The sequence below is a fragment of the Alligator mississippiensis genome, chromosome 3 (genome assembly GCF_030867095.1).
Source record: "Alligator mississippiensis isolate rAllMis1 chromosome 3, rAllMis1, whole genome shotgun sequence".
NCBI classification, from domain to species: domain Eukaryota; kingdom Metazoa; phylum Chordata; order Crocodylia; family Alligatoridae; genus Alligator; species Alligator mississippiensis.
Window position 1 is genome coordinate 121222790 of NC_081826.1, and position 16882 is coordinate 121239671.

The 16882-nt window shown below is 44.2% G+C and overlaps 1 protein-coding gene across 2 annotated transcripts in view; it reads right to left on the minus strand.

Annotated features, from left to right (window-relative positions):
- Positions 1-16882, minus strand: part of SLC22A23 (solute carrier family 22 member 23) — a 188363-nt gene that overhangs the window by 12620 nt on the left and 158861 nt on the right. For both annotated transcript variants that reach the window (XM_006263463.4, XM_019490526.2), the window contains 4 exons: positions 13020-13122; positions 9009-9241; positions 4492-4524; positions 1638-1761 (listed from right to left, as the gene is read on the minus strand). In XM_006263463.4, the coding sequence (XP_006263525.4) occupies positions 1638-1761; positions 4492-4524; positions 9009-9241; positions 13020-13122 (493 nt within the window). The remainder of the gene's footprint in view (positions 1-1637; positions 1762-4491; positions 4525-9008; positions 9242-13019; positions 13123-16882) is intronic.

Below are 16882 nucleotides of genomic sequence, written 5' to 3' on the forward strand. Positions count from 1 at the left end.
ATACTTGATCAGCTGATTAGCCCTCTCTCTGGGTGGTTCATTCATATAAAGGCAGAGGAGAAAATTAAAAAAGGAAAACATGATAAAAATCATGAAAATCATCAGAGGAGTGTATACATTTGCTCCTCCCCCTCCCCCCGACATGTAATTCAAATTAAACCCTCTTCACCATCACTGATACCTCCCCTGCCAAAGGATGTAAAATAAGCTCATTAAGCCAAACAGTCGTGTGTGTGTGTGCACACATGCACATGTGTAATGCACTGGATCAAATAATAGCTTTGACCTCTCTTGCAGTGTTTTGCTGCATAACCTTATAAATATACAGAGCCATTTTTAGAAAAAACATATCTGCTGCCCACCCCCAACTGTCCTTTTTTTGTTGTTGTTGTTATTTCCCCTTTAAAGAGCCCAAATTCATTTTGATGGCATTTGGGAGGGGGGCTGTTAAACTGCTTGGGCACCACTGAATATGTTATCCAGATTGTGCAAGCACAGGCTGTACATGGTCACATTATGCTGCTATAAGCACAATGAATATAAGCATAAAATGGAACAAGGACCAATGCTGTGAAGATATTCTTGGCAAACTCTCTGGAGGCAACATAGCCTAGCCGATCTTCACTACTGGCCAAAACATCAGAGCTCATATTTATAGCAAAACTTAGCCTCCTTTCAGATACATCAGTGCTTGGGGAAGAGGAGCTGGCAGGCCACTAGAGGGCTTCAAGTCATCACTGCCTTTTAAAGGTGAGACATCCACCTTTGTCAGGGAGCCCAGAAGACATAGACTCTCCCTACACCTTTGAAAAGCATGGTTCTACCAAAATTGTCTCTCTGTTATTGCTAATAGCACTAACAAAACATTCCTAAACAGTCTTTTTTGGCACCAGACACTTCCCATGCAAATGTGGCAGACAGAACTCATTAGTTATTCAAAACCAACCCCACTTTCCACAGCAACCTAAAGCTGAGTTTGAATAGCAGCCTCAAACCCTACATTACCCACCCACAAAGGGCCAGATGTGAATCTTTTTATCTCACTGTGACTTGAGACACATGCACATGTTTACTACTTACACCAGATCTAGGGATGGAGAGAGGGAAGCAACAACTTGGTTTAATTATAGCCCCCGATTCAGCAAAGCCCTTAAGCTTATACTTGATTTTTAGAGTGAGCAAGTCATTTTGTGGCCTGCAAAGACGCAATATAGTAGAAGATCCAGAGAGCAAACCGTACTGCAATGGCATGTTTATTGTGATCCTTCTTCTCTTACAAATACTCCTGTTGACAAACATCAACAGCATCTCTCCAAGAGATTTGAGGAAAGGCACATGCTTGTCTAAGTGTATTCCAACCAATACAAGATACTACTCACAAAAATCCTTAACTCATTGCTGAACCTTTGACTACAACAAAGATGGAAGTAAACATATTTAAATAAATCTAGACTTATAGGCATGGTAGCTCCCCAAAGGATATTCCAACTACAGAGCATCCCAGAGCCACCTGCTCAGTCTCAAGGTATTGGAGATTTTACTCCCTACATAAAAGCATTACACAACAAACTATTACTAAAACGAATGAATTCAGAACTGGTTCCCCACCCCGCATATGGAAGGTTTTAAGGACTTACCTTATTACTGTTGGTGTGATTTCAGCACAGAAGAATACACTGAGACTTCCAACTGCATGTGATGAAAACATACCCACAATGGAAAATGCAGTAGAGAATTTGTCTTTGACACTGTCACTCATACCTGTTAGACCCATACACAAAGAAATTGAGATCAGTGCAACCAGTAAAATATCACCAAGAAAGAAGAAGAAAACATATCAGTACACCTCATTTATTGCCTTAGTTATAAGTTTAAGGCACATTTACAGAAAGCAATGTTTATAACTCAGGCCAACTACCCAAAACAAATTTATGAAAAAATCACAATACACTGCCAAAAATGGCAGCAAGCAGACAATCTCCAAATTATTTATTACCAGACACTACAGAAGCAAAAAACTCATGAAACATCCCCAAACAGCCTTTTTGGCACTAGGCACTTCCCACCCAAACTTGGCAGCCAACTGGAGCCAGACAGAATTCATCAGTTGTCTAAAACCAGGCACAGCTCTGTGGCCTAGACATTTAAACACGCTGTGACAGAACAAGAAGAAAACAAGATGTTTCTGACTCCATGAAGGACTACAAAAATTGCCTATGTTGCCATAGATTAGGCTCAGAGATGTCCAGCTACCATGCTAATGATCCAACTTCCTCCACAATTACCTCATCTGAACATAGGAATAACTGGATATCAGGGAGTAAGATTACACCTAGGTGCCTAGTTTGAATGGGATCTGGCCTTCAGACTGTAAACAGACGCCTCATTTGAGACAGGTCTGACTGTCCTGGGTTTTGACCCAGATCAATACAGGAGTGGCAGCCATTTACACACACCGCTCTTCCAAGCTGTATTGCTGCACCTCTACCAGCAGGGGTAAGCAAGAACACAGAGCCTGAGTGATCAGCTTGTCTCTGGAATGACTGGCAATTAACTTAAACGAGCCTCATTTAACTTGCATAACTTAAAGATCTGTAGGATCCCAGTCCAGAAATTCTCTCTTCCAAGAGAAATAAGATGCCTGTTTACAGCCTAAGGGCACTATATGAATGGCGGACCTCTGCTCCAATGCGTGTTAATTAGCATGTGCTGGACCAGACTTGATTAATCAGGTCTGCTGCGAGTCCGCTAATTAGCATGCTCCAGCAGCCTCTGCATCACGTATATTCAGTGTCTCCTGCCACTATTTTGAAGCGTGGGGATACTGAATACGTGTAACTTTGTGGGCGCATAGCCATCTCTCAGAGCTGCTCTAATTAAAACACCCCCACTCCACCCCATAGCACATGTATAGACACCCCTAAGTGACTGTAACAGGGCACTGGGATGTGTCTGGTCCTTTAAGGGAGCAAGGAGCCTGAGAGACTGCTGGCAGGTAGCGGTCAGGTAGTCTCTCCCCAGCCACTGTGCGGGGAGGAGCTCTTGGCCTGGTTTATATCGAATATCTCTGCAGACCAGGGAATTAAGGCAAGTACCCTGGGTTGAGAAAGAGTGGGCTTTTACAGACAAGTGGCTTTGTTTTTTTTAATTCCAGAGAGTTGAGGTGCCCACTAGAGGGGCTGAGAGCCCACAAGGGTTGAGTATATAGGCTAGGGAATAGTCCCAGGTGGAAAGATATGCCCACGAGGAGATAGAAATTCCACAACAGCTGCAACAGCTCTCCTCTGCCCCTTTTAGAGGGCAAACTTTATCTGTTATAGCCTGGGGGCTTACAGTTTTGTTACTGTTTATACTGGTGGTTTGGGCTGGGACTAAGGGGTGGTTTTGGAGGTCCCATTAGCGCCTGTGTCTGTAAGCTCTGTCAAGGGCCCGCTCAAGGCCTGAGCTATCGTTGATCCCAGTGAAAGGGGCAGCGCACGGCTGCAGAGCAGATGGGGGCCAGGTGCACAGTGAGACAGGGGCCAGAGGCTCAGTGCCTGAGGGGCACAGCAACATAGAGGCCAGAAGCCTGGTGCCTGAGAGGGGCATGGCAAAATAGGGGCTATGGGCCTGGTGCCAGAGGAGCACAGCCATAGTGGGTCAAGGGCCTGGTAGACAGAGGCCTGGAAACTGAAGGAGGTAGATGGATGCTAATGCCTCAAAGCCAGGTCCAACGCTGTGGGCCTAGGCTTAAAAAAGGCCTAGCAAGGGGAAAGGGGCAGAGACGGAGGAGGCTGAAGCCCCAACAGGAGAGAACAACATTATGATAACATCTGTGAGCCTTGGGGCATAGTGTAGGGGAGGAAAAGGAGCCATGCAATTTCCCCTAAGGCTATAGTTGCCTAGTCAAGCCAGGAGGGAACTATTCAGATTGAAGCTCACTCTGAGGCCTGTTGGTAGCCTCCCCTAATCACTCTTGAATAGTAAGATCAAGACATGGTAGACAAGTGAACTAGAGGGAGAGGCCATAAAGTCTGAGCCAGACAGGAGTTGCAGTTCCACTAGGAGGTGTCACAGCCGCCTCAGTGGGTTTGTGACCTGTTACAGTGACTTATGAGCCTAAGTCTCACTTGCAAAAGGGGCATTGGCACTTAGGAGCCTACTGAAAGTCAGGAGGACTTTAGCTCCTAACTGCTTAAATTAGTTCAGAAAACGGGACTCTAATATGATTAAAAATTAGACCCTACATCAAGAACTCCTTCCTGGGACTCCACTTCTCAACCCAACATGAACACCAAAGCTAAGTCAAAGGTGACTTCTGAACAGGAGCAATAAAAAAAAAGAACAGCCATTCCTAAGACATTGCATTTTAACAGCAGCTTTCCCCATAAGCACCAGCAATAAAATGGCAACCAGGTTCTTTTCTCCTCAGCTACTCTGGCCTTTCAGATACTCCCATTGAAAATGAAAACAGTTCTAATGCACTAAATAGACATTACTTGTAAACAGTACCTGAGTCTGGAAGTTGACTATATTTTCCAATCACTGGATCCAAGGCCACAAAAGACGGAGTAAAATGGAGGGAGGGGTGGAAGGAGGGGGGTGGAAGGAGGGGAGAGGGAGAAGAAGAGAGAATATGAAGTTAAATATGCAATTTATTCAAAGTGAAAAAACACCCCAACCAAACAGTGCCCTCCCTCCTTCCTTACTTCACTTTTAATGCCCTGGTCAGATTTAAATGTTCTTTGAAAACTTGTTTTACATGGCATGCAATTTCCAGTCCTATTCCCAACTGGAGGATGGGATTCTAATGAGATGATAATAAGAAATGCATAGTGGTAAAGCACTTTAAGAGACCCAGAATTAGCACTGAGATTAAACAAAGGTCTCTCTGTTGGTAATGAAAGGGAAAACGAAGCTGCAGTCAAACTTCATTGTTACCCTGAGGAAATGGCCACAAGGGCTTTAGTTAAAAGCAAAGCCTTTAGAATCTGCATCCCTGTGTTACTAAGATGCATCTTTCTTGCCAAAACGCAAAGTGAGTTTGCAGCATGTAAAATTATTCACAAGTTGCAATTGGCCCAAGTTCCTAAGCAACGCTAAGTAATGCCACATAACAGGCAGAACAATTGTTATGCGAGTCTGGCACAACTCAGCACTTGAGCATTACCAGAAATCTTTAAAAAAATTATGAGTCAGGAGAAACCTTGGAGCCTTACTCTGTTTACTGTTGACAAAAACTTTAGCCCCCTGTCTCATCCTCTGCCTCCTTTCCTTTGTAGCTCTGATTAACAGAACTTTGGTGCAGTTCAGACTCCAGACAACATTTCTCTTTTCTTTTCAAACCATTCTCTAGTTGCCTGTAAAGAGGGAAATTGGTATGGCAGGTGGGAGAGAGGGAGGGGGAAGAGGCAGAAGCACTGCAGCAGAAGGAGCCGAACTTGCTTCCAAAGCCTTTTCCTCCTCTTTTCCAAAAGCTGCCTATCAAACTGTACAGGTCTGAGAAGCCTAGGATGCCAAGATATGCTGAAGTGACAGCAATGTCTACAGTTATCTCCCATTTTTGATTTTCTGAAAGAATAAACCACCTGGTTCCATTTAGGAAACAATCTGTGAGGATCTGTAGAGGAAAGCTCTCTCTTCACTTTTTTTTTTTTTTTTAAGGTGGAAAAAAGACTTGGCTAGCTGTCTCTCAGAAATTGGTTGATTCTCATTTGTTCTGTATAAGACACTGATAAATATTTCACCTCTTTGGAGATGAGTGAATTTAGTATTGGAAGAAGTGCCAGATGGACAGCCTTGGAGTCTGAGGTCCACACAATGTGTATGCAACAGACATGCTGCCTGCTTATTGCCTCAGCTCTGGGAAGGAGCCAGCTCCAAGGCTGAGAAGGTCTTTCAGAAAAGAGATGGAGACTCTCCCCCTGTTGAGTCTGTTAAAGATGTGGTTAATATTCTGGTCTGGGAGTGAGGCCAGGGGATGTTCAGTTTCTTTTTTCTCATGACATATATTCTCTCTGGCCGACTGCCTATGGGAGAGAGGTGTCTACAGAAAGTTAACTCATTCAGCACTTCAGAAACATTTTTTTTTTGCAGAATCAGGCACCTCCCATTGACTCTAGTTTGTTTTCAACAGTTGGGAAGGGAAGAGCCCATGAGAACAGGGCAGAAAGCTTCTAATTCATTCTTTATGCCCATCTTCAAGGTTGGGAATGGAAGGACAGCAGAAATAGTCTGGCGTTATTGCAATCCAATTACCTTGGTTTCTTCAAAAATCTTTTTATCATCCATTATTATACAGAATTTTATTGTTTAGATGCATGCTATCTCTAAGGTACGTATAAGTGGACTTAGGCTCCTAAGTGGGATCCTATTCCACCCTGCTCAAGTCCCTGAAAAAATGTAACATGCCATTATCCTTAAGATTAAGTCATAAAATTGCACCAAAGAGTAGGGGTGTGCGAAGCGGGCCATATTCAGTTTGGATTCAGCCCGAATCTGAAGATTCAATGCTGATTAGGAGAATCAGCGATTTGGCCACAGACACGGTTTTAAATGTTTTTTTCTAGGCACCAGCACAGCTCATGAACAATGCTGGGGCATATGGAGTGTCCCACAGGAGTGCGGGGGCCCCCCTGTGTGTTTAGCAGTGAACCTGGAAGCGGACCGGAACTACTTCCGGTCCACTACTGGGTCCGCCAGTGAGTGCACTGGGAGCTCCCCCCGTACCTTCCCCAGCTCGGTGATCGGCCATAGGGGGACCCCGGGTGCCCTCCCAGACCCAGGAGTGAACGAGTTGTCGAGCCAGGGGAGTGTGGGGGAGCTCCCCAGAGTGCTCCCCGGTGGACCTGGAAGTGAACTGGAAGTGCTTCTGGCCCACTTCTGGGTCCGCTGCCCAGTGCGCTGGGAAGCCCCCCGCGCTCCTGTAGGACGCTCCATCTACCCCAGCATCGCAATGTTGACGAGCTGCCTGGTACCTTGAGGTATGTAGAAAAAACATTTAAAGCTGTTTGTGTCTGAATCACCAAATCTTTCGGAATCTCTCCAAATTGATTTGGAGAGATTAAAGGGTCTCTTGATTTGATTCGAAGATTTGGCCAAGGATTGGGCTGAACTGAATCAGGGATCGAAGCTTCGCACAACCCTACCGAAGAGGAGGACCCAGTCTTATTTTTTGTATGACCTGGTTATCAGGGATTAGGACAGGGTGGAACAGGATCACACTAAGGCAGAATAAGATCTGGCTTACGTGTTATACATCCACACAATCCACATTTATTGAGAGCCATGTTTCTTAACTGTGTTGCTACCTGTGAATTGCCAGTGGCTAGCAACAAATTTATCAAAGAGGAGGAAGGAGGGAACACAGAGCTCCTGCATTGGTGGGACTGCTCAGAGTAATACCTATTTTGGGAGCCACCGCAGAAGCAAGTGGAGTCCACACAACCTGACTCTTTTGCCAATGGCCATTTGTCTATTTTTTTCTTTTAATAAAATATGATATAACCAGAAGCTACCAAAATCCAACCAGCTGCCCATGATACAGCTTTGGTGAACAATGTTCCTCACAGATGGTAAATACCTTTTCAGCACATAAACAGAGAAGAACTCGGAGTTTCTGTCAATCAGTTTCATGCATGCTTAAGCAAGCACGTTGCATGTCAAAAGCACCTGAGAAAGGGAAGGGATCCTTTTTTGTTTGTTTCCTGGCTTATTTTCTTTACAGCCTCTTTGAAAGACAGCTCTGTTGGACCCTGCTCATTTGAACCTGGATGCAATTTCCATGGATTCTCTTAAGAATCTTCTTTTTTTTTTTTTTTTTAAAAACCTAGTTTTCTTAGGAAAATGAACATCAGATTCCCCTCTCCCCCTTTTTATAAACAATCAGTTCTGACATGCCAGCCAAGATGGAAATACACTCTGTTTTTAAAATCTTCCTCAAGTGGGTGACTAAGGATACTGTTACATGTTGCATCCTTAACATGTGTTAAGGGATCCTAAAACAGAAGTGTCCACACATTAGGGTAGGAAAACACAAACTAAGTGCACTCTGAGCATCTCAGAGAGACTCCTCTTCCAGCAAGGATTATCTCGAGCTCATCTTGGGCAGCTTGTGTTGCAGCCACATTAGACTGTTCCAAAGGGCCAAGAGGTGGGAGTGGTTCTCCAGTATCCCAGGAGGCACCACTCCCAACCATTTCCAGGTGGATACTCTTTTTTCCCCCCAGAGCAACAACAGGAATAGCCAGAGGAGACTTCAAGGTAAGAAGTCACCCCCCTCCCCATTCTGGGCTCACCCCCATGCACTCTATGTCCCTCTGTTTACCTGCACTGGCACTGTGCTGGCTGACTGCCTGCCTGCTAATTGCTGCCTCCACAGCCATTGCTGCAGCTGCTGCTCTCTGTGCTGAGCCTAGCTCAGAGAGTGGCAGTGGTACTTGGGTTCCCCTCCCTTGACTGCTCCTGATCTGGGCCATTTAGAGTAGGTAAGCCAGACAGACAAGAGTCAACTTGGCAGCTCTTAACCATGCCCCTTTTCACCAGCCCTCTAAGGGCAAGTCAGAGCAGTGCATGTTGCATAGGGTATTAACCCTTAACATACAACTGCTTACAACATATGCTGCTTTAACATCAACTAACATTCCTGAAAGTTAACGTGTGCTCGTTGTAACATGCAACTATACCCTTAGTCTCACGTGCTGTCCTACAATACCCTGAACAATGGAGGACAGGGGAGAAGAGGACAATAGAGCATCACTAATTTAAAGAGTGCAGATAAGGTAAGGAAATCTACACCAAGTTATATTCCCTCTTGCCTGCAATAAGAGTGCAGAACATGTGAAACAGGATTCTCCATGCACAGTTGATTTGCTGCTTCTTTGCACTGCAGTAGATCTTTATGAAATTTCTTCCTCCCCCCTCCCCCCAGCTGTTAGCTGAGACCAGCCAGAGATTCAAGACCTCATGCCACTCTGGAATACAACATGCCCTGAGCTCTAGTTGCAAGTCACTTGGATGTCTTCACTTACAGTTGAGAAGGCCAAGCTGTAGAAGTGATGCCAGAGCTGTTAGAATCATGAACAGCAGCAGTCCTCCTCTTCGCCCTAGAAACCCAACAACTGGGCACATGGCTAGACAGGATGCCAAAGCAATCCCAGCCATGGTATAGTAGTCTGCATAGAAATTATGGGTGATCGGCATCTTCACCTCAGGGCTCATCATGCTTTTTGCAAAACAGTGGTGTATCCCAAACCCGGTCAGACTGGAGGAAACAGAAAAGAGCAAGAGATCACTGCTGAGTAAGTCAGCAAATACTAAAATACAACAAGCTGGAAAGGAACACCAAGTCTGAGGTGAGAATTATGTCCATCTTGGCATGTCTGATCTAGCACAATGGGGCTCAGATCTCATTTTGGCCCCCCACTGTTCTTCTGTAGAAGGAAAAATTGAAGTTGGGAAAAAAAAAATCAAACCAAAGAGGTGACATCTATTGGTTTGATGCTAATAGGGGCTGGATAACAGCAGGTCCCACATCAAACGATATAGTTGTTTGTTTGTTTTTATTATTATGTGATTGGAAGTAACCTGAAATCAGCCAGGAAAAGCAATCAGAAGCTGCCCACAAACTAACTGAACAGGCTTCTATCACCATTTAATCTTACTCCTAGCTCTTGTAATCAGTGCTATTATATGGTTTATAAAGAAGCTGTGTGCGCGCTCAGGCAGCAAAGAGGTTTCATATGAACCAGACCACACCAAAGACAGCAACCTCCATCTAGCAAGGTAATGCTGCTGCTGACAGCTCTCAAAATGAATGTTTCATGTGACATGGTGAACCTGTGTTTAATTCATTACTGATTGTTATGAAAGAGACAATGCATGGATTAGGCTGTGATTTATATCACCCTTCCACTTCGCCTTCCACTTATTTTAACACAAGAACAGGTTCTTCTCTGCTCTAAGCACCATGTTTCCTCCCCCTGGTTTCAAATGCTTATTTTAAAAAATGGTGGGTAGTAGAAAGAAACTGCTGTACTGGTGTGATATAAAACCAGTGACAAGTGACCTGGTATATTTTAGTGCTATGAATGCCACCCTCAGAGGGTGCCATAACTCTCCCAGAAAAGAACTACATATGTGGCAAGTCCTGTTGTATTTGGGTAACATGGATCTGTTGCCTTAACTGAAAAGTAAACTACACATTGCCAAACACCTATACATCACTAAGGCACCTTTATATTCTAGCCTTCAGAATGAGTGGCTACATGTTATATCAGTATACCATTGTTTGCTTTAGAAATCTACAGTGCATTCCATACAGAATCTTTTTCGGACTTTAACTATGAGCTTTATTAGTCAGACAACATTATATTTAATATATTAGTGGACAATCCTAATCCATTACATGTACAAACAAGTACATACATTTGCAATGCATTTTAGAGTGACAGCCATGTGACAGATTGAATACTCATATAATCCACATTTCCAGAATTTATTCTAGTATCCTAAACTGTTTAGCAGCTGCAAAGTTGCAGTTTTTAATAAATCAGGCTACCCTGAAGAGTTTTTCTCTTTCTTTCTTCCTGAAACACCTCGTCTTCCCCCAAATTTACACCTTCCACAGTTTCACAATAGTGGTGAAGAAGGAGAAATGGTAATAAGGAAATATAGTAAGCTTCTACCTACAGGGGTTCAATTGGTCCAATACTGTAACTCAGGGCTGTCTATATTCTGAATGGCCGGAGGGTACATGTCCCCTGAGCTTCAGGCCACAGTAGACCGAGTCCTGCCATGCCAAAATGGGGGGAGTGACACCCAGTGGGCTGCAGTTTAACTCCTTGGGGGCCAGATATAGTCAATGGGCTGTCAGTTGGACAGCTTGCTGTAACTTAATGTGGGGTCATGAAATTCTTCATGTAAATGAAGATGACAGGATGGCCCTATAATAAGCGAGATGCTACCAATGGACTGGTTATTTTGAAAACCCTGTAAGACAGATTTCCACACATACTTATTCCCAGGCCAAGATCTAGTGCTCCCAACATTTTGTCATCTCTATTTAAGTCTCACAGATTATTCAAATGACGACCTCATGCAAGGGATATATTAGAAATACATTCATGTCCCTTTGATAAGGTAATTGGGGTCATTTAGAAAGAGATTCAAGTCTGTAATTTTGTGGCATGCCTAAGCATTCTTATGCTGCATCTAAGAAAGTGTATTTTCCCCATATAATCCCTTAGCAACTTTGAGGACGCAACCAGTTTAATCACTAAACAAAGTAGTGACCTTGTATTTCTTAAAAAGCAGCCTCTTTTCTTTGCCAAATTAAAACACTTACTTTTAGAAATATTAAACCAAGTACATAACAGTTTTATAACTTTGCAGTTTATTACTTTCAATTAATTAGGCATTGCTTTTCTCTTCCCCCACTTCTTCCTTGAAATATGAGTCAAGACACAATGGCAAAAATCCTATTCTTCTTCATCTCACAATCTCCCCAATTCCTCCTAGAAAAAGTATAAGACCTATGGATTAAATTGGTAGCCATTAACTGTCCTCAGTGTAACTGGAACCTACAGCTTGCTCTTTCACTTAAGCATAGGTGGAGAAAGAAAAATTTGGGGGGGCTGAGTGCATGTGCACATGCACATGCGCCCCTCCAGCAGGTGAGTCTGCGGGGGGAGGGGAAAAGGCTATAGGGGGAGGGAGAAGGGCAGGGTCTGGGGTAGGGTGCTGCCCAGCTGAGGCGGGGCACAGGACAGAGCTGCAGCTTGTCCGGGGGATGTGGGCGGGGGAGGGAGTCTCCTGCCACTGCACATGCCAAGGGAAGACACAGGGGTGCATGCCCCCAGATCTTTGCGGGGCAGGGCAGGCTAGGCTGTTGCTGTGGGCTAGGCTCTGGGCTGTGCTGGGCTCTTCCTGGCAGGTGGCAGCAGTGCTGGGAAAGGGAGCTTGCGGGGGGGCAGCTACACAAAATTTTGGGGTGACTGCAGCTCCCCTGCCATAGCCCCCTCCCAGTGCTGCTGGGGCTGCCTGCCCTCAGCTCAGCCCAGCCAGGGCCCCCCACTGGGAAGAGCCTGGCATTGCCAGCCCACAGCAGCAGCCTGCCCTGCCCCAGGCAGATCTGGGGGCACCTGCCCAAGCCACTTGCGGCTCAGTCCTGTGCCATGCCAGCTGTGCAGCGCCTGCCCTTTCCCTAGCCTCAGGCTGCCCTAGCCCCACTCCCTCCTTCACCGCTGCCTGCGCGCCCCTCCCTACCCCTGCTGCAGCCGCCGGAAGCCCTTGGCTGGGCTGCCATACATCCCTACCGCTGCCCTGCTTTTGGTGGGGCTAAGCCCCGTAAGCCCCGCCTTCCACCACCTATGAACCTAAGAAAAAATGTCTTCTTTCACTGACTAGAAGATCAAACACAGAACAATTATTTAACAGTTGACTTCAATTTTAAAAGAACATTGTGAAATGCAAAAATACCACCTGGTAGGACTATTCTGTCTTCTTGACTCTACCTACTGGAGTAGAGGGTAGAATTTTCAAATGCATCCAGAGACTTAGGTGCACAAGTCCTTTGTATCTGGAAAGTGAAGGTGGAATTCGGATAGAAATCAGTAGGACTTGTGCTCCTAAGTCACTTAAGAGCACTTGGAAATTTTATCCACTTACCAATAGCCAGTGTTTGTGCGCAAGGGAGGCAGAGAGAGGAATGCTTAATGACTGAGACAACAATGCACTTGCAGGGCTACCATTTCCAAGAAGCACCTGATTTTTTTGCTCCACATCTTAAAATGTATGGAGAAGGAGCTTACCAGCAGCGCCCAACTCCCATCTTAATTGCTCTGTTAAGCTTCTTCAAGTGCAAACTTTCCTGGTATATAGCTTACTCCTCTTATCAAAGATCAGTTATCAGAGACAGGGTGTTAAGGTCCTGTACCGGGAGGAAGATGGCCTCTGTGTTCTCCAGCATTGCCCACTATCTACTTTCAGTTTACCAGCAGCAAACACGTTTGACATACTTGACAGGAAGATGTTGGACTTACGAGTTCACACACAATACCACAATGTTTTTCCACAGGTTCCTGGTTCCCACCACTTTAACAATGCAGACCTTCTTGGGCCTCCTGGTAAGCTCCTTTTCCAGCTCTGAAACAAACCAAATTAAAAGTCATTCTCTGGTGGGTGGGACAGCAAATATCTGGGGAAGTTTAGTCTTTGTTATAGGAAGAGGGGTATCATTGCTTCTTTTGTTGCTCTGAGGATGCCACACACCTTGAACAATTCTTGATCAGTTTTCAAGACTCCAAATCCTGCTGACCCCCTCTACACAGTAAGTGGGGGTCATGTGGATCCCTTCAGATTCCAAAGTTTCTCTCAGTTTAAAAATATTTATGTAGGAGATATACTTAGAGGTAGGAAACGGAATTCAAATGGACAATCAGGCCCAGAGCTAGAGTGCTAAATAAGGTGGCCTGATATACACGAGCATCTCTACTAGTGTTATAATCCTGATCAGCAGTGCTTTCTGCTCATGCTATACCTTTCCCAGAAACAGCTCACATATGCAACAAAACCTGTATCATTTCTGTAACATGGACCTGTGCCACTGAGGAAGGGATTGGATACTACCAAATTTATTTGATATGTGCAGCCTTAAGGAACACTGAAACCTAGGTTTCCACAAAGAAATGGCTAATACATTGTGTTCAGAGCACTGTTTGTCCTGAATTTCAGGCACTTAAAGTAATTTTGATAGAAATTAAAAATGGAGGGAAGCCTTTAAAAAAAGAAGAAGAAAGAAGGAAAGAAAAGGTGGCTCATTGTAACAATCCCCTCAGAATTTGAAGCAGCACCCAGTGCTCTAGGATGGGGGTATGCATCAGCCTTACAGCCCTATCTGTTGTTTTCACAGTCCTGCTGGGGCAACTGTGAAATGCTGTTGCAGTTTTGTACTGGCATGCGGAAAACCCTTGAGGATGGGAATTTGCAACATTTTTGTGTGACAAAAGGCAGAAAGGAGGACGCTGTCCATTCTCTTAAACATTTGAACCCTCAGGATTAATTTAACAGTTGCATAAACATTAGACCATTCTTTTCAAGACACCGGATCAGTTGCAAATAATTTAAATGGTAAAACCCTGGTAAAAACTTAAGAAATGGCAACTAGACAGAAACACAAGAGCGGAAAAATCCTAGAGTATAAAGTGTACCCATTTTCTTTTATTCATATCACCCAAAAAAAACTATGTACCAGTTACAATACATACTGGCTGCTTTAGGAGATTGCAAGACAGCCATCCTTCAAGTCCTCTGCATCAGACTGCTTGATACATACATGAATAGTTTGGCTCTCTCTAGCCCCACAGTCTTCTACAAACTTTTAGTGGAGTAAAATGTAATAAAGATTCTCCAAAAGGAATACAAGATGAGATGAAGGTAAACTGCTGGGGGAAGAAGAAATTGTATGTTCACTCGTATTTGAGAAATGTCTTTATTAACAAAATACTGATGCAGAAACACTATTTATGCCAATATCCATGCTCTTCAGTACCAACAGGTAAGCTAGGCAGGTAAGCCTTACCTTCAAGGCCAAGTTTTGAAGAGGTACAAGAGTAAAATGTATATTATGTTTGTGTGCAAGTAGGATACAATGTTGCTTTTATACTTACACAAAATCTTTAAATATCTGATCCACAAAATGCAGCATGAAAAAATACCTATAAAAAGGTATTTGATTATATTATTAAGCACAATAATTTGTATTGCAGTATTGTGTAGTCATCTTGGTTATAGAATAAGTCCCAAAGTGTTGGATACTGAATAATGATGATACCTGCTCCCCCCAAAATTATAACAAGTATAAAAATGAAACAAGAGAGGTTGGATACAGCCAATGGATGCGGGGGTAGAAGGAAACAAAAGCCAATATTTGTCAGCATGAAAAGTCTAGGTCAGAGCATGCCCACTACATAACTGTTATCAAGATTTCTGTAGGCACCAGGGAGGAGGAGAATTTTAAGGTGCTGAAGGACTGCAAAGAGACTATGGATGATCAGGGGCTCCCTCCCCACCTGCACAAAGGGAAACAACATTTAACTAAAAGCAGTGAAGCCAGAAGTCAGCATTCTCTGCAGCATCCAAGGAGGCTGTAGTTAGTGCAGGAAGAGCATATAAGGAGCCTTTGAAGTTAAGATGAGTAAACTTCTGTCTTTTGACATGGCAGAGGGATGCAAAAGTGAGGAGTGAAATAATTAAAGTCAACTTTGCAGCAATTTCTGAATGGGTGTAGGAGGGGCAAAATCATTCTGAACATACCCACATGGCAATGGACATTTGTAAAACATGACCTGAAGCCTCATAAGGAGAAAAGAAGTCAAGAGGAGAAAGTCAAACAAAATGAATGATATTGTATAAAGTCATGGTAAACAAAAAGGCTTAACAAGGTGTCCTCTGGTAGTGGTATTAGCTGTTGTCACAACTGTCAGGTCGGCATGCTCCTGGAGCGGAATGGTGTAGCTGTAGCCAAGTAGTTGTAACCTCAACCTTGTTTTAGTCAGAGTTAAAATTTCAGGGTGTGGACAGAAATGCATTTCCCTGCTGTAACTGAGAATGCTTTGCAGGAAGCGTTCTGAGTTGCGATAATCCCCCGGACCAAACAGAAGTTCACTGCTGGTTCCAGGGGGAGGGGAATCTAGCTGCTGGCTGGGAGTCTACAGCCCATTCCCACCAGCAACGGCCCCTCCTCCCTCCAAACCTGTCACTGTTTTCAGGATGGGGTGGGGGGGGCGGGGGGGGGGAAGGGAGCAGAGGAAGCTCGTTCCAAGGGTTCCCAGCCAGTGCGGGAGGGTGGGGTAGGTGAACTGGAGCACCCTCATCTTGGGGGGGCTCCAATACACCTGCCCCACCATCTAGCAGGGGATGATAAAACCCCAAAACTAACTCCCTGTGCTCCTTTCCCCGCTCCCATTCTAAAAACAGCAACAGGCTGGGAGGCAGCACAGACAGAAGTTATAGAAGACGCTCTGTTTTGAAACATCTTCATATGACCTCTCATGCAAAGAGGGTTCAGATTTTTGCCTGAATGGCCATTTTTTAAGCTGTCTGCAGATGTGCACTTGTGTTTGGTCATGGCTACAGACTGCCTTCTGTGGTCAGATTGTGTGAAAATTGCCACTTCTGTCTATGCCAACAGTGATTTAGCTTACTTCTGGAGCATGCAGATGTAACAGGTACATTGTTACAGCTGGTGTTGGTTCTGAGTAGTAACTCTCCCTCTCCTTTTAAAGCAGCTGAAAATTATGTCTGTCCATAGCCAGGAATGCTGGTTTCCCAATGCAGCTTCTTCCATCAGTGTAAGAAATTAAGAGCCATGTATCCACACTGCTTGGAACATTCAGACCTTGATTTAAACATGTTGGGGACACCTAGTTCCAGAGATCTGGCTTAGGTCACTGTTAAGAGTAGAGTGAAAGGTAGTTCATCCCCTGCCAATACACAAGTGCCTAGGTCCCATCTAATTTTAAAACTTCACAATCCAAAGCATTTCCACCTCCCTCTCTGGGAGGCTATTTTATAGTTCAGTGGATCTTACTGTATAAATAGATTTTACTGACCTATATCTTAAAATGCTGCCACTCAATTCCATGCCATTAACTCAGTTTTATTTCTTATGCCAGACTAAAAATGCTTCTTTAGGCCTGTTTTTCCCACTCTTCAGATATTATCTCCTTTAACCACTGGTATTCATCCATGCTTTATATACTTCACTCTTTCAATACTTCCTTAATCAACGCTGTCAATTATTTTGCTATTTTTCACTGCACTCATTCCAACTTATAGTTATAGTATGAGGGTAACCAGAAGTATATTCCAGATGTGGGCACACTATAGTTATAGACAGAGGAAC